Consider the following 25,280-nt stretch of genomic DNA (forward strand, 5'->3'; position numbering starts at 1 on the left):
TTAATTTTAATAAAATACATTAAAAAAAGGTTTAATCAATAAGTAACGGTCTAAAAAGCGACCCTTTAATAAACCTAAAGTTTTTAAAATATATATTATTATTAAAAAGCTTAAGCCGAACGTTATAATAATTATATTAAAAAAGTACCGGTAATTCGAAGCATTTTTTAATAAGAAACTAGAAATAAGCTTACCGCTTTATATATAATAGGATTATAAAATAACCTTTAAAGATAGAAAGGAACCCTTATTTATATTTATATATAAATTTAATTAAAATCATAAATAAGCTTTAAAAGAGTATAGTATGGAAAATCTCGAAAAAGGAGTTATACGACCATTTATATTATTAGCAGGCTTCCCTATCCTCTTCGTTCCGAAAAAGAGTAAGGACGGGAAACCTAAATAGTGTATATATATTAATTATTAAAAACCGGTACCCCTTATTTTTAATTAGCGATTTATAAAATAGACTATTATATGCTAAAATTTTTATAATATTTAACCTCTTTAACGTATATAACCTAATCCGAATTAAAAAGGGAAAAAAATAAAAAACCGCGTTCCGGACTAAATACGGCTATTTAGAATACTAAGTTATACTGTTTAGCTTGATTAATATATTAATTAGCTTTTAATTTATAATTAATCACGTTTTATAAAAATACCTCGATAAGTTTATTATAATATATTTCGATAATATTTTTATTTATTCCGAAAACGATAAATAATATCGAGAATATATAAAGCTAGTATTTTAAAAGCTATAAGACGCTAATTTACTAGTTAACTTAAAGAAAAACGAATTCTATTAACGATCCGTTACTTTCGTAAAATACGTGATATTTTTAAGCGAAATCTGGATAAAACCTTCGAAAATCTTAATAGTTAGAAAATAGCTTACGCTTATAAGCGCTACGGAAATTAGATCTTTCTTAATACTAGCTAATTATTATTAGATCTTCGTCCCGGATTTAGCAAGATAGCAATACTTTTAACGAACTTAACGAAAAAGGACGAACTATTTTAATAGATAAAGAAAGAAAACAAGGCCTTTTATAATATTAAAGAGCGAATTCTTAACGAACCGGTATTTTGCGTAATAGACCCGTTTAAACCCTTTAAAATTGAAACCGACGTATTAAACTATACGATCGGAGGATAACTTAATTAACGAAACGATAATAAAAAGTTATACTTAGTCGTATTCTTTTCGAAAAAGTTTAACGAATTAAAGTTTAATTATTAAATCTATAATAAAAAGTTAATAATTATTATTAAAACTTATAAAGAATAGAAATATTATTTTAATAAAATAATAAAATTAATTAAGGTCTATATTAATTATAAAAACCTTATAACGTTTATTATAATTAAAAAATTAAATAAATAATAAATATAATAATTTAAATTTTTATTAAAATTTAACCTTATTATTATTTATTAAAAAAGTAATAAGAACGGTCGCGTCGATGTACTAAGCCGATAACCGGACCACTAGGAGGAGGTCCCGTTCGAAACGCGGATTATCCTTATTTATGACTAAGACAGTAACCTTATACCGTTAAAATAATTAAATATTATAAACTACGTTTAATATAATAATAATTAGGTTACTAAGTTTCGGTAATTTAATTAAACCTTTAACCTCGTAAGCTACTTTAAAGATTACCTCGAAAACCACGACGGTCTCACCTTTTATTAAAGCAAGATCTATATCCCTAAGCGGTACCGTAAAGACTTTATTAAAGAATTTTACGAACACTTTATACACGGGTACTAAAAAGTATTTAAAACTTAAAAACGGATTATTAAATAATTTAATTATAAAAACCTTAAACTAATCGTAGCTAAAGTAATTAATAAATATAACTTTTATAATAAAACTAAAGCTACTCGATATTAATTATATAAAGAATTATAACCGATCTTATTATTAAATAAAGTATAAAAAACTATCGTATTTAACTTCGTTATTAAGCTACCCTATTAAAAAAACCCTTAATTAAAATTAATTATAATAATATCTTAATAATTATAAATAAACTCACGAAATATACCTATTTCTTATTATATAAAGAATTTAGCGATATTAATAACCTAACGTACACATTTTTTCGAATAATCGTTAATTAATACGGGCTACCCGAAACGATTATTTCTAATAAAGATAAACTATTTACTGCTAAATTCTAAAAATCGCTTATAGCATAACTTAGTATTAAATATAAACTATTTATAATTTATTACTTTTAAACGAATAAATAAACTAAGCGAATAAATTAAACCTTAAAGTAATACCTACGTTATTATATTAATTATAAATAAAATAATTAAATATAATTATTATTTATAACTTAATTTATTAATAATAACGTAAATAACGAAGCTACGCGTATTTTATTATTTTAAACGAACTATAAGTATAATTTAGAGATTATTAAGAAACCTTTAAAAAAAGAGCTAATATTAATCGCGATTATATAAGTCGAAAAATTAAAAAAAACTTTAAATTATATTATAATAAAACCTCACTTTTTTTTAATAACGAATAAAAAGATACGCCGATTAAATAAGATTAAAAAGATTAATTTTTAAAAAAAGAAAAACAATTTACTTCTTATAACGAAATATTAAAATAAAAAAACTAAGCGATAAATTAAACTTTAAAAAAATAAAACTATTTAAAATTATAGAAATTATTTTAAAAACTAATTACTAATTATTATTATTTAAAATAATACGGATATACTTTATATTTTATATTTTATTATTTAAGTTAACGGCCGAAGAAATTTTAATCGATATATAATTAAAAATCGAAATAAATTAATACGAGTATAAAATTAATAAAATTATTAATAAAAAAAAAGAAAAAACGAGGCCTTTAATATTTTATTTAATAAAAAGGTTATTTATTAAAAAATAATACTTAAAAATTTAAAAAACATTTAATAAACGCCGCGGAGGAACTTTAAAGGTTTAAAAAGGAACTCCCCCTATAGGAATTAACGGCTTAAGCTTTAATAAATTTATTAAATTAAAAAACGACTAGTTAATATCTTCGGAAATACTTAAAAAATATAAGTTATTTAAAATAAAATTCTTTTAACTAATAATCGAGGAAGAAACGTTATCCTCTTTATCTAGCTTTTATATCCCCGACGGAACGCTTCCGAACGCTTTTTTATTATAACCTTCTTTATACGATAAAAGCGGGCTAGACGACCTAAGGCGGTAAATAGTTGCGTTTATAATAGGAATAAGGCCTCCTTTACGTCCAACTTTTCCGCCTCTAATTTTTTTTATTAAGCGGCTAGTTTCGTTAGGGCCGATATAATAAAGGTGTTATTATAAGAACGATTAACTTAAATATATTCCGAATAGCGAAACGATTTCTCGTTTATATAATAAGCTAGGTTTTAACGAAAATAATAAGTGTAGGGTATATTAATTAAGTTACCCGTAGATTCTATATTAATAATAAGAATTAAACGCGTAATAGTTTTTTTAAACCGAAATTTTTTAATATAATTATTTATAATAAATAAATATTATAATAAAAAATGATAATAAAAAAACTTATTATAACTTAATAATATAAATAATTAAAATATTTATAAAATTAATACTTTAAAAATAAAGTAATTAAAAAAAAGAGGATAATATTATAACCTAACCTAATTATATAATTAAAACTTTATTTATTAAAACGAGTTTATTATACCCCGATTAAGTTATAACGTTATAATTACCGACTATATTATTAATTATATTAATACGAACTCTTTTATATTATAAGAACGCGTAACCATAACTATAAAAATATCCTAAATAACGAAAGAATAGACTCGACCCGAGAGAACAACCGGGGAGATATCACGTAATAAGGAGCGACTAGATCACCGCGCTCCTAATAAGCCAGGAGCTACGGGATCACGACGCTCCGAGTAAGCCACCGGAATAGATCACCGTGATTAAGGGATAGATCACCGTGAGCTAATAATAGGATTATTATGAGCTAACGGGCGATCTAACGGATTAATAAAGGAGGGATTAAATATATAACGATAAATATTTCTTTATATATTTTATATAAATATTCTTTATTTTAATAATTAATTTAAATATTAATTTTAATTTATTAATAAAATAAATAGTTTTAACGACTTTATTATAAATACTTTTAAAATCTACGTACCTTAGTTACTTTCGTTTTTACGAGCTATTACCTATTATATCGATAAAAGCGACTTTTATCGCACGTTTAAATACTCTCTCGTATTACTAATATAAACCCCAGTACGTCTTACTAGGTTTTTTTTAGAACCTAGATAGCGTTCGTTACATTTGAATTTTATTTCGCAAGGCGGCTCGAGGTACCTTAAGTCTTTTAAAAGCTGCACGTTTCGATTCGCCAGCTTATACGGTTAAAATAGCACGTTAAATAGTGGATTCGAAAGTTAAAATAAATATAGTTATAAAGTACGAGAAGTAATAATTTAAATAATAATTTTTAATTATTAATTTAAGAGTTAAATGCTAATTTAAATAAAAATAAAAGGTAAAGGGCTTCGCTTATTAATAATTAATTTAAGTGACTACTTATATAATAAAATAACTAAGTAATTAAGGTGCTTATCGCCTTTAACGGCCGTTATTATTTATTTATACTTTAAAAATCATCGTATAAAAAAGGGAGGGAGGTACGCTTAATAGTATAAATTTACCCGATAAATTTCATAGGTGAATAGCTAAGGCAAAGCTTTATAGCTAGTTGTGAGAGTATAATATATGTATCTATTCCCTTTTAGAGAATATGTGACCCACTAATAAAGCTGAGTTTATTATTACTAACCCTTTAAATAGCCCCTCGGCCCCTAAGCTATACCACACTTAATATCTCCTTAAGTAGGTATAATACAGCCTAGATATAATATCTCACTCGGGTCCTATAAGCCATTAGGGCGCTTACACGAGGAATTTTAAGTAAGCACCGACTTGGGCGGTGTAGCCTTACACGAGTTAGATATAGTCAGTAATAAACTCCGTAACAAGAGGCATAAAAGAAGGAGACGAGAGTCGTGTTTTTAATACCGAGTTACACAAGCTAACTTAAGAGGATAACTACCTCTTTAAATTCCTTTAATTACACTTATTTTAATTATAATAAAAATTCGAGGCTACTACTTATTAATAAAGTTAATAAGTATATTTTATAACTAATATAAATTATATAATTATAATAAGTTAAGGCTACGTTTTTTTAATTATTAATTAAAGCTTTTTAAATTATAAATATATTATTTAAATTTTTTAAACGTTTTAAATATTAGTTTAAAATAATCTTTAATTAAACCTTATTATTTTAATTAATTCAATAATAAAACCTTCACTAATTCGTACCGACGATTTATTAGCCGCTAAATCCGCTAAATTCCGCTAATCGAGGGCCTTTAAGGGGCCTAGGGGTCCTTCTAGGGGACTTTTAAAAGCCTCGGGAGCCTTCCAGGGGGCCTTCCAAAGGGCCTTCTAAGGGGCCTTCTAGGGAACCTTTTTATGGGCCTCGAGGCTTTTGAGCGAAGGGGCTCGTGCGACGATATTTCGGTAAGTGTGGCATTACTCGCGCTCGGTCTCGTCCGTCCTTCCGTTAGCGTGCGTCAAATTTGGTAAGTGTAGTATTGCTAGCGATCAACCCCCGACGCTCCGGATCGCTCCGGATGAACGCTATCTCTATTTCGACGGCAGCACGGAAAAGCCCGTGGTGACGTTGATATCACCGAAAGGGATTCAGTATTAGCTAATATGGAACGCACAGCTAAATCCGGATAACAAGCGGGCTGATAAACGGAAAAAGCCAGCTTAAAATATCAGCTGAGTCCGCCGGCTGCCGGGGACCGTGCGCCGCCATTCAGCGTCAGCTGCGGTCGAAAGGAAACCTAGCTTAAGGTGGATACATCCATGTTGAATCAGCTGGGCTCATAGCATCTGGGATGCGACAGTCATTCCATCGTTGATTATGCCAATGTCAGCATCTTATTTCGACGCCACCTTCTTACGCCAATACCACCTGCCGTCAGATTCTGTCGGTAAGTAGAGCAACCTTGCTTTCTTAATCCTTTCGTCCACCGATGCCGCTTTAGCCGCGACCATCCGAAAGTTCCGTCGCGTCGATGTTGTTGTCACCAAAATATGGTTACACCCTTCTGGGCGACGTGAATGAGGTTAGGCTAATGATGTATAGGAGGATATACCATGGGATGTGATTGACCCCATCATAAGAGCAGCCTATATAGCCGGACTGGCCTATACTAACCCCCTTTGAAGGACGTGCTGGGCGACTTGAACGTCGGGGTGCGGGGCGACAACTTTGGCCTGGAGATCCCATGATACTCTCATCACAGTCACTCGTTTCTTGTTTCTCTCTGGTTTGTTTTGGTTTGTTTTGGGTGTCGCTGTTCGTTCGGTTTTTGTTTTTTTGTTTTTGATTTAGGATCTTCCAGCGTTGGTTTTCGTGTTTTTTAATATTTAATAAAAATCTTTTACCCCTTTTTTTCTTAACAAAAAGGGGTGATGTTACAGACAGGCCTCTTTTTGTTTCGCTTTTTTAAAGCAGCGGCTTCATTAAAAAAAAAGCCTGTCTGTTCGAGCGTCATTGGGTTTCCGCCCAATTCTACGCCTGCAATGACATCGTCTACTTTTCTGGGGGCAGTAAGCCAGCTTCCCACGTTAAAACGCATCGTCTATACCGGCAGCAGGTCCGATCCTCACGCTCAACAACATCGTCTACACCGGCAATAGGCCAGCTCCCAATCACACCAGAGGATTTCCTTCGTTCATCCAATCAGCAGATTTCGACACACTGCCAGGTCAGGACTGGCATCGCGCTCATTACTGCCACCTGCTTACGTCAAGTCGGACCCAGACGTTATTGGATGGCGCTCCTCTCAGTTATTGAGTCATCCTCGTCCCTCTCTCCAATGCTTTCGGCCTCCGACGCCTTCTGGTTGTTCGATTATCACCACCCCTGTTTGTTCGAGCGTCACCCGGCTCCTGTCGGCAATGGTGGTAGTGGTAGTGATGCTTTACAATCATGCTCCGGCGTGGCTCGACGAGTTCTGCCCAACTGAACCCAGATACCATTCGGTCGCTGATTCTCCAGCTTCACGATACCCGCAACAGCCTTACCGAATCATACGCTCTTATCAAGGCCAGCCGGACGGCCTCGGTACGATGCTATCCACGGGTGTCTATCAAATCACCAGACTTAACAAAACCCCTAAGTGTGGTTAGCTGGTTGGTTGGTGTTTTCAGTTAGACGGGACCAATCTGGCGGGGTAGAAGCATACATCTCTCAACCCGACCGAGGCAACCGGACTGTCCAGTTTCAGACTAAAACTGGTGGCAACTCTCAGTGACAGACGGCTGATCGACATCACCGCAACTAGATCACTGATCATGCCTGGTTACCAACCTTTGGGCCAAACCAGCAAAACTGGCTGTGAGTTGCTTGGGCTGAGGCGGGGCCTGGCTTGTGGTGGCAAGCTGTGGTGCTGGTAGTGAATTGTGGACTACCATATCGCCAATTCCCGTTGGACGTTGTGGCTGCAGTGTGTTCCTCTGACTTTGTCCGCGAGCCCACCAACCTTGGGCTTCCAATTGGCGCTAGTGAACAGTATTGCGTTCCTCCAAATGGGTGACATACAAATCGAAAGACATGTTAGCGGTCGGTTTGATTACCATAGCTTGTAGCTCAGGATATAGTGCATTCCATACGTGGCTCATTTGTTGAAATCACAGACAAGGTCAACCGGAACGGCGCCGGTTGATATCAAGCAATTCCGGAAATGAACACCAGCTCACTTTGAAAATCTTGGACCAAACTCCATGGCGTGAAAAGGGAAGGAAAAAGAACTAAAACACCTCCGGTGTGGTCGCCCAGCTGCCGCCGCCGCTGCCGTCCATAACTCGACGGTGGGCTGCCACGCCCCCGGCAACGGCTCAACGCCGCTAGCCTGCCATTGGCCGGGGCCCTGCTTCTGCGACCGAGCCTGCTGCCGGGCCGGTTGTTGAGCCTGGCGCTGTTATTGCTGGGCCTGTTATACCATCCGGTCCCGATCCACCAGCTTCAAGATATACGCAACAGCCTCAATAGCGAACGATGCCGCGTGAACTCGGCCATATATATGACCGACCCCAAATTTTCAATATAATCGGCATACTGGGGAAGAAGCCCATTGCTTCTGCGCTGTTCGACTTCCCCCTCGCAACGTTCTATCAAGTCTATCATCATTGGCGATATGGTACGAATCATCACGGTCAAGGGCGAGATAAATCATTGGATAATCAGCCGAGGGTTTGTTCTCCCTTACGAAAGCCTCGATATCCCTCATCAATGCAAGTTTAAGCACTGGTCATCTCTCATTGCAGCAGAGCAACCACACCAGATCAACGTGGTCCATTACAACTAGTCATAGGAGCCAGCGTCGTCGACATGGTGCCTTGATACGTCTGCGATGCAGCACTCTGATGTCTTTGCGGTTTGGTCAGACTCAGATGGGCCCTCCAGCTTCGAGGATTGACCCATCCACGTGGTTATGGGTTTCACAGTTCCGTGGACTAGGCCAACTATGTGAAGGGAAATAAACCTTCTCGCCACCGGAAAATCTTGCTTCAGGCCATCCTCTCCTGAAACCTTGGGAAAGAAACAGTAGAGAAAAACCAGGATGAATCAGAAAACTGCTATAAATCACAAGTTCAATCTACTTCGAAATCGCTCTCCCAATCCTCGACCCCTCAGCCCATTCACACAATCAACAAAAGCTCGATTTGACCCAACGAGAAGTCCTTTAGTCTCAAGTTGGTTCCCTCATCTTTGCTCCCAAAAGACGGCATCCAATTCCAGCAGCACCAATGAGTTCAAGCCAGATGATAAAACTCATTCGCCAGGAAACCCAGCGTTTACTTATGGCGAATACCACACACGACCTTGGATCAGGGTGCGGTTCCCAGACACCTACAAGGGGCTCGGTGCTGTCACTGCAAGCGTGGATGGTCACGCACACGTATTCCCCATCGAGCACGTAATCGATGTTCCGCCCATCCAGTGGACCAAGGCTCAATGCAATATAAATCAAGACGAGTTCACAAAAGGTCGTCTTCGCAAGGAATCTGATTACGTCATTGTTCGTTCTACCCCACGAGTCAAAAAGACGATGGAACGGGCACAGGAGGCAGCAAAGCGTGAGAAGGGAAGCGTCAAGCAATACCTGAAGGCAAAGATCACTGCGCCGTTAATTGAAGTCCGGGAGCTGTGGGAGGACTTCAGAATGGCAATGGAGGCTCGCAGAGCTCGCCGAGGGGTCAACCGGCGCATCGCGGTCGATGCTCGGCTGGACCACCAAAACATCCTGATCCGAAGTTGAAATACTACGCTTGGTTTCGTCGTGATATATCCAGCCAGCACAGAGCCATGATTATTCATTGGCAGCCAGTCGAGAACCCGTGGGAGTTCGAGGAACCGAAAGATGGACCAGCCGGTATTCGAGGTATGCTAAGGCGGCTATGATCGAATGTCCTTGGGTGCGGTGAAGACCAGATCGGCAGCAGGGTTGAAACAACCGGGACGGCCCCCACACACGTGTGTAGCGGCGACAGATTCAAGTTTAAATCTATCTAGGCATGTGGCATGTGCAATATATTCATTCTCTATTTCCTCCTTTGGCTCGTAGACGCTTGCATGATTTGGCCAATGTCTTCGCAGCCATTATTGACCCTCCCCTAAATCTGAATACGGCAAGAATAATGACTACAACAACGACAAACCGATTTGATGGCGAGCCGACCACATCCCCTCCTGCCCTCTTCCTCCGACCCTAAGCCTCCTAGCCCGCCAAGCTGTAAAACCGCACGCGCTGCCGCGGCATGACGGTGAAGCGGTCGTTGCGCAGCTCGACGTTGGTAGCGCCCCAGCCGCCCGACGGCGGCGGCGGCCCGTCGATCTCGAGCCGGTAGCCGGCCAGGACCTCGAGCAGGAAGCCCTTCATCAGCAGGACGGCGAAGTTCTTGCCGATACACTTGCGAGCGCCGAAGCCGAAGCGGAGCATGCTCCAGCGGTAGTCGAGCGGGGACAGGTCGCGGAAGCGCTGGGGGCGGAAGGTCTTGCCCAGGTTCTGCTGCTGTTTTTCTCCCTTCTCGGAGGAAGTGGAGGAAGATTTCTTCCAGATGGGGCTTTCGGTGTTGAGGCGCGCCCAGTCGATGATGAAGCAGGTCCCGGCCTGGATGCGGTAGCCGCCGATCCACAGGTCCTCGGTCGCGTACTCGGGCAGCGTGAACCAGACGGCCGGGCAGAGTCGCGTCGACTCCATGCAGGTATACTCGAGCAGCGTGTCGCTGCGCTGGAGGTAGCGCTCAAAGACGTCGTCGCTGTCACCGATGTTTGCCTCACGTGTCTGCGCCAGGACCTCTTCGCGCAGCTCGGCCTGGACCTCGGGGTTCATGGCCAGGTTGATGAGCAGGAAGGCCAGGATGGCCGAGGTCACGTCCAGGTTGGCGAAGAGGATCTCGTCGATGGTCTGCAGCCAGTTCACGGTGCCGATGGTGCCCTTTTTCACTTCCTGATACATATCCTTTACGGGGCACGCGATGCCCTTCTAGAAAATCCAAGTGAAGAGATTAGCGTCTATATGTTTCCAAGCTGGCCCCGTGTGGGTAGGCTCAAAACTAAGTAGATATGAATTAGAGGGGTTAGCTCCTACCTCGGTGGCAATTCGGACGGCTTTCAGGTTGTAGGCCTCCCACTCCGCCTCGAACTGGTCCATGTTCTTCTTGGCCATTGTGGGCAGCTTGTTGTACCAGCTGGACCGCTCACGGCTCCCGAACCAAGTCGCCAAGAGGACCTTGTCATGAACAACGTTCAGCTGAAGGAGCTCATCAAACATCTATCAAAACCAAAAAGGCGAGGTTAGTCATCATATGGACACATTGGAAGGGTGACAACTCAGGTGTTGGTTCTCTCTCACCTCGTCCGTCATGACCTCCCTGTACAGCGAAAGCGCAATGATCTTGAACGGCAGGATGCGGCAGGCCTCGAGCGCCTCGACGACGAAGTCGGGTCGCCCGGGCACGGCCGGGAGCTCGCCTCGCCAGCGCGCGAACTCGCGCCGCATGGGGTCCAGGAAGGCCTTGGCGCACTGGTGGCTGAAGTGCGGGTCGAAGACGGCGCGGATGCTGCGCCACAGGTCGCCGTTGACGGCGCCGGCGCACTGGCCCATGACGCGGCCGAAGTAGTGGCCCATGCAGGCGTTGGTGGGTTTGCGGTGCTCTATATTTGGGGGAGGGGTATTTCTGGTCAGCGACATAGTTCCCGATTTGCAGAGGGGATGAGTAGGGGAGGGAAAGAACGTTCTTCCATGCCGCCTTCGAATTGTGTACTTACCTTTCGCCTTGCGGCTGTAAAACTCCTTGACGTGCTCCGGCTGCGTGAGGATGATTTCCGGTCGGTCCCCGTTCCAGATCAAACAGGGGTCGTTCCCAGCCGTCAGACTAGCCTGGGTCGATAGCTCGTAACTAGGGTCAGGGAAATTTAACACGTCAGCCTAGTGGTGCAAGATTCGTAGCAAAGGTTATAGAGTTCTTCCTACCCTTTGTTGAAGCGCAAGAACCTCGACTCCCCCGTGATCTCGGGGATCGCTGCGCCGTTGTGTCCGACGAGGTATCCCTGGCGCCGGAGCCAGAACTTCCTGGCCCCTCGGCGGAGCGATGTCTGGAAACGCGGGAGATCAGTATATCGTTGTAGTATGGGCAGCTTGCTTGGATTAGGGGGATAGAAAGCCATCTCGCAAAACGAACCCATTTAGTCACAATGATACAGCAGGCGGTGAATCCCACAACAATCCACAGCCAAGTGACCTTTGGCTGTAGAGCCTCGAGGTGCTTCATAGACTGCATCTTGTCTGCGCCACTCTATCTTTCTGTACGAAATGGCAAGAGATCAAGGAATAGAAAAGGTCCTCTGGCAGTATTGTTAAGTGGTGTGGTGTAGCAATGGTCTACTCTTAATGTTTGACAAAATAATAGCCTGCGTTGTTCCGGTATTTATTTCCTTTTCGTATTCTCACCACGATAGATATTACAGCCGCACCCAATCCCATTCAGGAAGGACGGCGGTACGAAACAAGGACAGCACAACATCTCCCCGGAGCTTTGGTACAGTGTCATGCACCGCCTTCTCAGATTCACATAGATGTAGCTCTACATCGTATGTTGGTGCTTACGAGGGAGCTAAAAATGGTGACGCCTCAGCCGAACAACCCCCCAACATCGTCGTCTTTCGAGGCGGACTATGGCTTCTCCCGGATTGCTCAGTCTAGGAACGCCCCGATTGGTCACTTGAATGCCCCATATGACCTGATTATGGTGTGATCTGACTAGGTAAGTAGGAACTCGTGGGTCTCCTTATCATGGGGCTTAGGGGGTTGGCATTTGATTTATTCGATGATTTGGGAAAGGGCTGGAGGATGGAATAGAAAAGCCCAACGCGTCCCCTTCCTACTCTGCGGCGTCTTGCTAAAACAAACATCGTTATTGGCTGATCCCCGCTCTGTGGAGTCTCTGGAGTCCATCTAGGAGAATCCTTCGATATGCAGTGTACGTTTTGGATCGATCCTTCGACGAAGATCGCTCCTTCGTATATCCCGAGTGAAACAAGGCGCCAAGCAAAAGCTTGACCGCATGACCTGCAGGAGAGACAGGGCGTGGGGTCTCCAGTGTCCCAAGGCGGAAGCCCATGCACAAGGCAAGGGGTGTCCTGTGGGGTCAGCCCTAATGCAGCCTATAGCCCGCCCAATTCCTCGGCTGACTTTGGAGCTGAAATGACGAAGGTGTCATTGGTTCCTGGCTGAGACCCAGGCTTAATTCCATTAGCCGTTTTTCTAAGACGGGCCACGTGCTGACAGATGGATAGACACCAAAAGTTCCATGCATTTGTTAGTTACTGATGAGTCTCAGGCCGCAACAAAGCTTTCTCGGAAGGAACAATGTAACGTTATAATGACACATCAAGATGACGTAATCTATGCACCTCAGAAAATAGGTAACAGGGGGGTGGAAATCGGTAACGGCATGCCGGAAGGATTCAGCCTGCTTTCTTCTCCACTTATCAATTTCGCCGTAACGATCCTCCGGTGGTGATCCACAGTCATAGCATATACGAATCCTTTCTCTGTGACCGCAGACAACTCACCCAAACTCTCAAAGTACCGATACGCTTTTCATGATCGCTGCATTCCATCGTCAGTGTCTTACTGCACTTATTGTGTCAACGCTAACATTGGTGGGATTCCCAACCTGGCTCTTCTTTCGGTCCCGAGCCAGTCAGAACACCGAGTTCGCCCGGAATTAAGTCGCTGGGTTGACGGCGGCACATCAACACCGGGTACCGGCACCGGAGTTACTCTGCAGCATGGTTTTAGGAGAGCTGAGGCCTGGGCTCTGATAGACGTCGTTAGCCCTGGTGCAAGTGGCGTGAGAGTAATACTCTTTAGTTACATCAGTCTGCCGCGTGGCATCATACTCGAGCTTTGCTTGGATGTAGAGGCCATCGGGCGGAGCCGATCGTTTGGTACGGCCTGTTTTTCTTCGGTGTAGCACGCCTCCCTCGTCAGATATCTTGTCTATTCGTAGGATGGCAACGTAACCCCGTGTTCTGGGAGGTAAAGATCAGAGCTATAGTGCCTCACTGGATAGTGCAGATGAGATGTCAGCGGCAGGTAATGCCGTAAATATGTGCCTGTTATGGCAAGGCCGTAAAGATGTGCCTGCCAGGGTAAGGCCGTAAAGGTGAGACTGTCATGATGAGCTCGCCATCAGGCTAACACCAGAGGCTGAGGGATGCACTTCCGCGGCCCCCGGCTTAGGCCCCTGGCATAGAAGGGGAGCATAGGTGTAAGCTCTCCTTCTGAATCGGGAGTGTGCAAGCGGATAGGGTGAGCGGAAGGATTGGTGGTGAGAATATGAAGGCACGAAGGATCTGATGTGCCTGAAGGGTTCTTTGCTGATTATGGAGTCTTGTTCCTATTGGGTGAAAGGATCGGGTCTCAAATCGATACCGTTATATTCATATTGTGGCTGAGCCCGCCGGCAATCTGAGAATCAAACCGTACTTCGAAGGAAACGACAAAGACGGACTACTTACTGGACGTTGAGTCTCTCTCTCTACTAGATTCTGTTGCATCTTGAATCCCGCTGCCTCTCCTCGTAGTAGAAGAATATACCCCCTTTTTTGCTTTTCATCCACGCTCCAAGATACCGTCACCATGGCCCACCTGTTGTTCCCCGCCGGCGAGAGCATCAACAAGGGCCGCCGCAAAGACGAATACCACGTACTCTGCGCTGATATCGTCCGCGCCGGGTCCGACGCCGTCGAGGCCCTGAGCCTCTTCCACAGCCTCGTCGTGGGCGCAGAGGACCGCGGCGGCGACGACGCCCCGGGTTACATGGCGTTCGACGCCCACGTGGGGGAGACGGGCTGCCACCTCCGGGCCGGCATGTTTCTGGACCTCTTCTCGACCTATCGCGGGCACTTCGAGAACGACCGTGCTGCGTGGCGGGTCTTGGACGACTGCCTCGTGGAGACACAGAAACGTCTGGGGCTTGTCATCAGTGAGGCCGGGCAGGTCTGCGCTAGGCTCACGCAGGCCAACGTGAAGCCCACGGCGCTGGGGCTGGGCCCTAAACAGGACACGCCCGAGAGGATTCTGGAGGTGCTCGGGTGGCAGGGCTTGAAGAAAGAATCGATCGACCAGAAACTGGGGTTCCTGTCCCTTGGCACCATCGTCGCAGCATCAGAAGCGAAACTTGACATGTCAGAGCTCAGCTCCTCTCTGTCATCCGTAGTTGAGGGTGCCTCTTCGGTCGATGGCTCCATCGACTCCACTGAACCGGTGTCGCAAACCCCATCATCCTCTGCTTCTTCCTGGGGAGACGACACCGACGAAGCGGACGACCCGAGGAGCGCGGCGAACTGGCCGATGATCCAGGACCTGGACGTCGTCGTGCGCCTGGTCGTCTTCTCCTACATCCTGTCCAAGTACAAGGCCTTCTCCTACTACAACGGCAGCCCCAACGGCAACCTCCAGCCGCAGGTGGCCGGCGACTACACGCTGAAGCTGCTGCAGCCGCACTGGGGAAAGCACACCAAGCGGCCCGGGCTCCGGCGGATCGAGCACGAGTTCCGCGAGATGCAGATTTGGGTTTCGGACATGAGCTGCGAATGGCTTTATTCGCTTGCCCGAAGCTCTTCGATTCGGCCCAACATGCTGAGGTGAGTGAAGATTACAATGTTGGAGGGGTTAAATTTTCACGCTCATGGCGAGATTTACTAACTCGTGCTCGCGTTTTAATTATTAGTCTCGTGCGCGAGGTTACACGAGTCTCCAAACTCGGGCTCAAGTCGGTAGCTTGCTTTCCCGGCTACATACTGCAGCGCGAGGCCCTTACGCGCCAGGGCCAAACGTTGATCTTGGTAGACAGACACTTTTGCCCCCAAGGTGCGCATTCTACTGGGCAGATCTATTTAGTCACGTAGCACGATGTTCTAACTTTTGTTTTGCAGGCACGCATCTGAATATCTTTACCGCCACGCTCGCCGCAGGTAACGAGACGGACATGCACTGTCAAGACCCTACAGACGCGGCCCGCGATGCGTCAACCCGGACAGACGGCATCGAAGGGCCATCCGTCTGGCGCATACAGAAGACGTCCGTAGAACAAATCATGGCCCTCAGCGACCCCGCGACGCCGCACATGGTCGTGATGGGCAACAGCATTGTGGACGGGTCGTACAAGACCTACACCGACCTCGTTTACGCCTCGCTACGCGACGGGGACGGAACCAAGACGCGGCGCGCCTGCGAGCACGAAGGCGGCCACGAGGAGGGGGCGAGTCACTGCGCGGCGAATCAGGCGCACGTCGAGGCCTTCCTGCGCGCTGATCACGACAGGCTGGCGCTCTCCTTCTTTGCGATCCACCCGGCGTATGCCCTTCCCCTCAGCCCAGGCGAGCATGTGGATCATTTCATCCGGGACAAGGCCAGCGATTGGTCGCCTCCGCACGGGACAGAGCTGTGGCGCCTGTGGGAGCAATGTCGGGCAGATGCCGATAGGGTAGGCACGGGAGAGGAGAACATGGGCACGTTCCGTTGGCAGCACGCCTTCCTCGAGTCCAAGGGCCGGTTGGGGGCGCTGCTGAGACAGGCGCAGAGGGAGGATGACCTCATGCCACTCAAGGCACCAGTAAAGTGTATGTAAGAGAAACTGGGGCCGTAGCGCTTAGCGCTTAGTAGGATCAGATACGACGTATATTAGTATATTATACCAACCTGGTTTTCATGTTACGTACTTCGAATACTCTAGAGTTAGGTCAGCGTAGAAATTAGAATCGATCGTCGTCTAGGGGCCAAGGAGAATTCCGATAATGCAGGTTGGAGGCTTGGGTCAGACTGTTGGGTCAGCCTAGCGGCAGCCCAATAGAGAAATGATCGATCAGAATTCATGTTGAGAATGAAAGGGGAGTGGCTAAGCGGAAGAATCCGCAATGCTTGTCTGTCGTTAGGCCATGCTACCCAACATAAGCCTTTCGGGTACGGATGCCGGTGCCTGTCTTACTCAGCTCAGCTTATCCTTTTCTGGGGAAAGGCCTGCATGATGGTGGCAGCGACTGTTACATTCTTGAGTCGCGCCGCGAGCTAATCATGCAGTACCTTAGACATAGCACAGTATGCGACGGACTAGGACGACACTGTACCCGGATTATCCATGGAGGGCGGATCATCCATGGAGGGCCGCGGACCTCCGGTGCAAGAAACAATCAAAGCTGCTGACAGCATAGATGCAATAGATACCTTAGTACATGGGGCTGAATGGTGATCTATACCATTTACTCACATTCCAGAGACATTCCTTTGATCAGCTCGCGTTTCGCGACATTTCGGGCTCGCGCTCGTTACTCGGGCGCCCACAGCGTCTCCTGCAACGTACTCTCTCCCCTAGTCCCACTTGCCAGAATCCTTCGTTCCGGCAGTGGTTCTAACGTCGCATAAAGGATGCAATGTATTTTGATATTGATATCTGTGTGGATTCGAACAAATTAGGCGGAATTGCACTGCATATGATATTTAATATATTCCATCCCACGCCATCTAGGACTGCTCGTCCGTCGACCGTTCCATTATCATCATCATCGTATCATCGGTTTTTTTCGTCCCAAGACGCGCCTCCTTCCATTCATCTGACAACTTACTTCTTCGGATTCATCCAATATGTCTTCCGCAGATACAGCATCAGTGAAGCATGAGCAGAGGCTCGATGCCGAGCCCAACTCCGAAGCCACACCAGTTGCCCCACAGGCACCGGCCCCTCCTCCCGATGGCGGAAGTCGGGCGTGGCTCGCTGTCGCCGGCGGCTGGTTGTGTCAATTCTGCTCCTTCGGTTTCATCAACGCGTAAGTTCACTATCATGTTCCTATTCACAAGTCAGCGCAACCTGATTGATGTGTATCTCCTCGCCCTATTCTGGCTGCTAACGTCAACCCAGGCTCGGGTCCTTCACGGAGATCTACCAATCCGACATCCTGAAGAGCGAATCCGCCTCCAACATCTCATGGATCCTCACCACCCAGCTCTTCCTCATGTTCTTCCTGTCCCAGCCCGTCGGCGTCGGCGTCGACATGTTCGGCGCCCGGCCGATGCTGATTCTCAGTTTCGTGCTCTCCGTCGCCGGGCTCATCGGCCTCAGCTTCGCGACCCAGTACTGGCAGATCTTCCTCGCCCAGTCCCTGTGCTTCGGCCTCGGGTCCGCCGCCGCCTTCATCCCGGGCCTGGTCGTGGCCGGGCAGTATTTCAAGAAGAAGCGGGCGTTGGCCCTCGGCATTGTCGCCAGCGGGAGCTCCTGCGGTAAGTTCTTCCATCACGTTTTCAGCAACAAATGGCGACGACAAGCAACTGACGTCTGTTAGGTGGTGTCGTCTTCCCCGTCATGCTGGCCCGGCTGTTTGACAGCATCGGCTTCCGCCCCACGATGCGCTGGTGCGCCCTGCTGATCGGCGTCCTGCTCGCCATCGCCAACCTCTTGGTCCGCCCCGCCATGCCTGCCAAAGGGTTGGCGGGCCGCCGAAACCTCATCAGCTTCGCCACCTTCAAGAAGCCCACCTACCTCTTCTACGTATCTGGCGCCTTTCTCGTCTTCTGGGGTCTGTTCGGCCCCTTCGACTATCTCCCGGCCTTCGCGCTGGGGAACAAGTCGACAGAGGGCGTGGCACTGTACACAGTCTCCATTATCAAGTCAGTTTTGCTGATCCTCCTCCTCCTGGTTTGATTTCCTTGCAACAACTAACACATGTTTGATAGTGCCTCTTCAATTCCGGGCCGTATTCTGCCCAACATGTACGCCGACCGCCTGGGCTCGTCCCTGAAGTCCATCACGCTGTGCGCCTTCCTCGCCGGCGTCTCGGTCCTGGTGATCTGGCTGCCCATCAGCTACCACAACTCGCTCGGCGGCCTGATCGTCTTCGCCATCGTCTTCGGCTTCACCTCGGGCGCCTTCGTCTCGCTCATGACGCCCGCCATCATCGAGGTCGCCGGCGGCCACAGCTCCGACCTCGGCGTCATGCTCGGCACCTTTTTTGTCGTCGTAGCCCTCGCCAGCCTGACGGGGCTCCCCATACAGACCGCGACCGTGACCGAGAAGGCTGACGGCGGCGGCTACGACATGCTGGGCTTGATTGTCTTCTGCGGCGTGACGATGCTGTTGGGGTCCGCCCTGCTGGGGTGGACGGCGCGGCTGGCGGGGAAGCGGAAGGCGGCCGCTGCATCATAAATGGTATGAATATATTGCTACCGATGGGAAATTGTCTGATTAACGGCCTGATTCATAGAAAATGCACCTCTCTTCTATTACAAAAGCGAAAAGGTATATAGCTTATAATGAGTCTTGTAAGTAGTATTGTAATTATCGAAGTTTCGATATGTGTAAAATCTGCCCCGACCAATCATGTTACACAAGGAGGCAGGTGACAGAGATAATAATGGTAATAGTGTTGACGATGGACCAAGCTACAGGCCTTCGCCACAGAGTGCGAAGCATCCGTATGGTTCTAGCATTTGTCTAAGATTCGTCACCACGGGGCCGGCCGGATTGCGATCTTCTCGTGAGACATCGCAGATATGTTTCGTCGAGAAAGGTTGTTGCTACCACCTGTGTCATTGGTTGTCCCTTCCCTCCATCGTCTATCTATCAAACAAGAAGTAGTCGTTCTCGTATAATAAATAACACAACAAACCGACCCCTGAACACCAGGCTACAATGCTTCCCACCAACCCCATCGTCACCCTCGTCCTTGCCTTGGCAGCAACAGCGGCAGCAACAGCGGCACCAGCGGGGCCAGCTCATCTTGCTTCGCGTCAGGTTGACGATGCCTGCCAGACCGTCTGCCCGACCCGCGATGACCCCAACCGAAGCATCTTCTTCCCCTAACCCCTGCGACGCCTTGTGCCACTAGTTTTTCGAGTGCGACAACGGAACACCAGTACTCTACACTTGCCCAGACGGACTGATGTGGAACCGAAAACTCAATGTCTGCGACTTCGAATTCAGCACCGACGAGTGTCCTCCAGTTCCGGCCTGCTGCAGTGCTTAGGGCATGTTCTTAGAAGCCTCAAGGGGTTGGGAATCATGCCAAGTGAAATATCATAGGAAGGACGCAGTCTATGGACCTTGGGTGTTTTCTCACTCTAGTCGGATGGTATTAGGGTTTGAGTGAACGGAGGATATCATCAAGGGGCAGCGCGGACCACGAACCTATGTTAATCTTTCCTCATCCTTTAAAACCCATAATTGGCTGAAATGACGCCCGGGGGCTTCAACTTTGTCGAGTAAAGTACAATTAAGTTGTGATCAACTGTCTCTATCGTCGTGCTGCAATGCACTATGCAATGGCCGCTGCCCGACTCATTGTAAGCATCAGGGCCGCGTGAGATATCTCTGGTAATGTCCTGCAACACTACGCCTGGCCGAGTTTTGATCGGGTCGTTCATGCTTACTAGGTGGCTTACTCGGTGGCTCGCTAAGAATCCCAAGGCGAACAAATCGGTAGCTGCTAGATAACGGCCGCACAGGACGTAGATGGCGTACATACCTGGATAAACGCACGTATGTATCATTGTCTTCCTTGCCGATAGGCCGTCCTCGGAAGATGAGTTTTGGCGAATAGGGTAAGACCAGTGTCTTTCTCCTAAAGCCCACGTGGTTCAGTTCATCACACCGCCACCAGCAGGTAGAGACACTAGTGTCACAGAGTCGGCGTTCTGTCAGATCCAGGGCCCCGCTTCCGCTTGGCTTCTGGCGAACACATGTGAGCATGGGCAGTAGGCAAAAATGGACTATTTAGCCCTGTCTCGGTTTGACAGTAGGGCGCCTGATCACATTCTGACCTCTTTACGGCTGTTCTTCATGTGGTACCATGTTTTCGGGTAAGACAAGCAAGGATAGGCTTTTAGCCAATTTGAGTTCTTAGGGGAGGACCATTACATCTGCATTAGAGGATGAGCGCCGATGCAGGGGTTGAACATAGTATTATTTGAACTCATGAGCCGGTACTTGTATTTGGTCGATTCATGACAGCTTCGACCTCAAACCCCCGAGTTACAGAAACCCTATATTCTATTTTAACAGTGTTTGCTTCTAAAATCCATCATGAAGGTAGCATGCTCAAACTCCAGCCATTCATGATTTGTTAGTGCCCTCCTAGGCTAACTCTATGTCCAGATCTCGTCGCTCCTCATAGTCATGCCTGTCTACGCTGCCGCTGCTCCGACTTTGAGCTGCGAGACCGTGTTTATCGACATACCTGTGGATGACCCAATCGAAATTTCCAACAGAACGTGCGCGCAACTTCTTGGCTGCACGGCGGTCGGCTCACCTCCTGTTATAAGAGACGACATTGAGGACCCGCTTGCCCGAGAGGTGACGGCCTCAATCTGCCGCAATGATTGCAGATGCGTCTGAGTCGATAATAATAGAGCCATCAATCTCGTCTCTAGAATGAGTGTCAGAGATGGAAGAGATAGACTAATCACCTCAGCTAGGAAATGGTTTGGGATTAGAGAAGATAAACGAATAGCCCCTCTGCGGCGCTAGCGTGCTATGATAGCTGTTCCTTTTGTGTGTATATAACAACACCGTAGTGCAGTTCTCTTGTGTCACTTTCTCTTTTTTAGAATACAGCACTTCATGTATCATCTGCTGCTCTCGATCCTGCAACATGACCATAAAAAAGTTTCTCGACTATACTCCCCAAGCTTGAAATAGTTTTGACTGATTTCTCTTCCGCTTAATTCCCAATACGGAGTGGAAGCTCTTTGTCTGACAGATTGAAATGTCGATTAACTGAGTCTGGCAAAGTCACGTTCTCATGGAAGTTGTTACAAAACCAGCTGCATAATGTTGCATGTCAGCCCCTTTACACTTAGGAGGGTGTGGAAGGGATGATCGACAACGTAAATGCGAACAACGCCGTCGTCTCCGCCTGACCCAAAGGTGAACAGGTCTCGAGGCTTCCAGGAGACGGTATTGCACGGAGTCGAACCGCCTCCTGGCCTCTTATGGCCCTTGACGATTCCTATTAGACGGCCAGTGTCTCTGTCCCATATCGTGATGCTCCCATCTGAAGATTGTGTGTGAATTCGTTAGTTGAAACGAAGAAGCTGGTAGGAAAAAGATTCAGCGTTGAGCGGAAAGTCGAGTTACCTTTATTACCCGTCAGAATCATGGAACCTTTGAATCCGCCGAACATGCTTTGCAGCCAGAAATCGGAATCACCATCTATAGAACATATCCCTGGAGGATTCCTAACAGTCTCTCCGGTATCTGCATCTAATATTCCTTGAGTTCCATCGTAATAGCTTACCAGCACTACCTTCGAGTCTGGACTAACATCCAAGTAGGAAGCACGAGCACGGAGCTTGACGATATATATCATCTTCTCTTCGTCTATTCGAAAGGCTCCAAGATGCCAGGCTCCAGAATGACATAGTCCCGTGACATATATAACGTTCCGGTCTTTCGAGAGAGACAGAGCGTCGCAGTATTTGATATCTCCGGTATTGAAGATGCGATCATGCAGGCTAGTATCCCAGCGTCCCTTAAGCAGGGCCTTGTCGCAATTCATGGTACTGACGAAGAAGGTCTGGTTATCTGACCAGACACATCCCGTCGCATTCCCACGAAACTTGTCTAATTCTCGCAGGAGCTTTCCTGTCTACGTCTATGTCAGGTCAATGTGCCCATTTGGGGGGAGTTACTTTGGTGCATACCATACTGTCAAGGACTCTGACTGTTATGGGATGAGCCCCTGTCAATAAGACTTAGGGGCCCGTGGCCCCTTTGCGACCCACTGATCAGCATTTCCCGCTTCCTATAGAACCTACTGGAAATGCCGAGCACATACGCACCAGAACAGAAGCACGTATATAGATAGGTAATATTCGTACGGTAGTTAGGAAGAATCTTTCTCTCCTTAGAGAATTCTTCTTGTAGCTAGAGACAATAGACGTTAGAGTGTACCACTCAGTCTAGACCCTTACAAATGACATGTCCATCACATGCGCAAGTGATGATCAAAGCATCATCGGGGCTCCAACTTGTACTCCACATCCCTACTCCGTCACCATGGTGAAGCCACACGGCGTTTTCAACAGTGCCGTCACAGATTTGAACATCCCCGGTTTCCGCACAAATTACCAACCGAAACCCATCGTTCGAGAACATCACGTGCCAGACATCGCCTATTGTAGAAATAATGCGCATTTTTTCGGTGAAAGCGAGCAAGCCAGCCTACTTTTTGGCTTCGGTTACGTCGTGGCCCGAGTTCTTTAGTGACGACATTAACCGTAGCAGCATGGACTCTCGTTTCAAGTGCATCGCCCAGTCAAGTGGTCTCCATACGTAGTTGTCTTAATTTAACTTAAATCGTTTAATATTATTATAAATTAAAAGAATAAACGTATAAGTAAAAGTATAAAGGGAAAAAAGTTATTTTAATGTTTTATAATATATTTATTTACACGTATAAGTTATTTTAAAAACGATATAATTTTATATTAACTTTATTTATTTAATTAAAAAGCTTTATAATTATCACGTTATTTAATATATTAATAATAATAATCTACTCGTTATTTTTTATATTAAAAAAATAAGTTAATTATTAAATGAGCTTTCGTACGTACGTATAAGTGGGGGTTCAAGTGGTGCTGTATTGCTATATTCTATTGTTCATGTCTATCTTTAGTGCGAGCTACGAGGGGCATCGTATGCCCCTCTTTATAAAACAGAAAAGGGGTTCGTGCGCGTAGGCACGTGGCACCCCTTTTAGAATAGTATAAAAAAACCTCAGTTTCTACTGTTTTAATAAATTTATACTTTATTATATTAAGTCTTAGAAAGTGGTTAATTTATTTATATCATTATTTCGCTTATAAGGTACGTTATTAAAAAATAAGTTTTAAAATTTTATTTCTCTTAATAAAAATTACCCCGTATTTATTCTATTTTTAATAACTTTTTAAGTTTTTAAATTCTTTTATTTTATTATTTAAATTTTTTAATAAATATTTTAAAAGTTATTTTAATTTCTACTTTTACATTTTATATAAAATTTTTAATTTTTAACGGTTTATATTAAGCCGTATATATTTTATTTATTTAATACTTTATTTTTATTATTAATATTTCATAATTATATAAGTACGTTTAGCCTATAATTTAGCTATTTTATTCGATTTATTATAAACTTCTTAATATAGTGAGATTTTAGAGATTTAGGTGTGAAATCACTGTTGCGCCGATCAGCCGTTGTGCCGTCAGGGGCGTTGAATTAAACGTGTGGCAGTGTTTATCGTCCAAGACAACATTGGGGAATGCCAGACTGATGTCGGCGCCGCCGGTTGTTCCGTTATCCCCAGAATCTAGAAAAAGCTGCATTAGGGAAGTATCGCCAAATATAGCTGCTTCAGCTAAGGTCTGAGAAAAAAAAAAGAGTTTCGAGTGGCTCAAGGCCATCGGTAGAGCGTAGCCATTGGTAGTCAGATAGGGTACGATAAGTTTGGATACCCGGTCGAGATTCTCCTTAGATCCCTTGGACAAACGCCACGCATAGATCGAAAGATTCCGGCAAGCATCCAATAATAAGGGATATGGTACTTGGCGAACTTCAGGGTTGTCATAATGACCAAGATAAGCGAGTGAGCTTTTAAAAACGAACCATTCACAAATATCAGGCGTCATTTGGAACTCAGCTTGCGTCACATCTCGTGACTTGAGGTATTGACTGACGGAGAAGTGTGCAAACGTGACTTTCCTCTTCTTTGGCAGAATGGCATCCGACTGACCTGAGTCCACCACTATGACTAGGCCGGAAAGGATGTCCAGTATCTCCAAAGCGTCCCCGAACCTGTAAGCTAAAGCACCCCCTCACGGGCCACTTTACTGAGCTACCGTTACCCCTGTAATCAAAGCCATTTCTACGGCTAGAATTAATGTAAATACACTATTTTTCGTTATTTTTAATAATAATATAGTCCTCCGCCTCCGTGCTATCATCTTTTATAACTTTTATAGCGTTACGAGGCCCTCCTAGCACTTCGACGTCGCTAGTTTCGTTTTCGTATACGACCCTACCTTTTAGCCTCCGCTTAGCCCGGCGTATATTAATTATACGAATAAATTATTATCCCGATATAATTTTTACTTTTTAATATATTTTCGTAGTTTTTTATTAAGTTTAGTTTAAAAATAATCGACTTAAGCTTTGAGATACGTAATTCTATTAACGTTTTAATTTAAAGCTTTATTAGCCTTTTTAATAAAGAACCGTTAAAAAGGTATTTTAAAAATAAGGTTTATAATAGCTAATTTCTAATTATTATTTCGTAATTCTTAACTATTAAAAGGTGTTTTAATAAATATTAGAATTAATTCGGCGAAGAAATTAGATATTAATTCTTTTTTAATTATTTTTAATAGTTTTAAACGTGCCCGGGTAACCTTTATATCTTTTAGGATAACGTATTTTAATAATAATAGCTTCGAGTAATCCCGTAAATAAATTTTAACCGTTTTTTAAACGTTTTTAATTATAAAAAAAATTAATATATTAATTTTAACTTAGCGGTATATTTTTAATATATCTATTTTTATAGGTTTTAATTTAAAAACCGTATTGGGTA

At 44.9% G+C, this 25,280-nt stretch overlaps 5 protein-coding genes across 5 annotated transcripts; 3 read left to right on the forward strand and 2 right to left on the reverse strand.

Annotated features, from left to right (window-relative positions):
• Positions 1–8,726: 8,726 nt before the first annotated feature.
• PG994_000979 (uncharacterized protein) lies at positions 8,727–9,425 on the forward strand (the record flags this gene model as incomplete). Its single annotated transcript, XM_066852388.1, has 1 exon — positions 8,727–9,425. The coding sequence occupies one exon, from the start codon at positions 8,727–8,729 to the stop codon at positions 9,423–9,425; it is 699 nt and encodes a 232-aa protein (XP_066720529.1).
• A 459-nt stretch (positions 9,426–9,884) lies between these two features.
• On the reverse strand, positions 9,885–11,949 carry PG994_000980 (uncharacterized protein; the record flags this gene model as incomplete). Its single annotated transcript, XM_066852389.1, has 6 exons — positions 9,885–10,652; positions 10,758–10,940; positions 11,022–11,323; positions 11,438–11,568; positions 11,643–11,764; positions 11,851–11,949. The coding sequence occupies 6 exons, from the start codon at positions 11,947–11,949 to the stop codon at positions 9,885–9,887; spliced, it is 1,605 nt and encodes a 534-aa protein (XP_066720530.1).
• A 2,339-nt stretch (positions 11,950–14,288) lies between these two features.
• Positions 14,289–15,368, reverse strand: PG994_000981 (uncharacterized protein; the record flags this gene model as incomplete). The annotated part of the gene is made up of 3 exons (XM_066852390.1): positions 14,289–14,822; positions 14,994–15,317; positions 15,363–15,368. 3 exons carry the CDS (start codon positions 15,366–15,368, stop codon positions 14,289–14,291), a joined length of 864 nt encoding a protein of 287 aa, XP_066720531.1.
• Positions 15,369–15,666: 298 nt separating this feature from the next.
• PG994_000982 (uncharacterized protein) lies at positions 15,667–16,308 on the forward strand (the record flags this gene model as incomplete). The annotated part of the gene is made up of 1 exon (XM_066852391.1): positions 15,667–16,308. One exon carries the CDS (start codon positions 15,667–15,669, stop codon positions 16,306–16,308), a length of 642 nt encoding a protein of 213 aa, XP_066720532.1.
• Positions 16,309–17,318: 1,010 nt separating this feature from the next.
• Positions 17,319–18,873, forward strand: PG994_000983 (uncharacterized protein; the record flags this gene model as incomplete). Its single annotated transcript, XM_066852392.1, has 4 exons — positions 17,319–17,500; positions 17,593–17,951; positions 18,014–18,338; positions 18,405–18,873. 4 exons carry the CDS (start codon positions 17,319–17,321, stop codon positions 18,871–18,873), a joined length of 1,335 nt encoding a protein of 444 aa, XP_066720533.1.
• Between the last annotated feature and the right edge of the window lie 6,407 nt (positions 18,874–25,280).

Source organism: Apiospora phragmitis (genome assembly GCF_038363925.1).
Source record: "Apiospora phragmitis strain CBS 135458 chromosome Unknown utg000002l:1.0-5516284.0:1.0-5523493.0, whole genome shotgun sequence".
Classification (NCBI taxonomy): domain Eukaryota; kingdom Fungi; phylum Ascomycota; class Sordariomycetes; order Amphisphaeriales; family Apiosporaceae; genus Apiospora; species Apiospora phragmitis.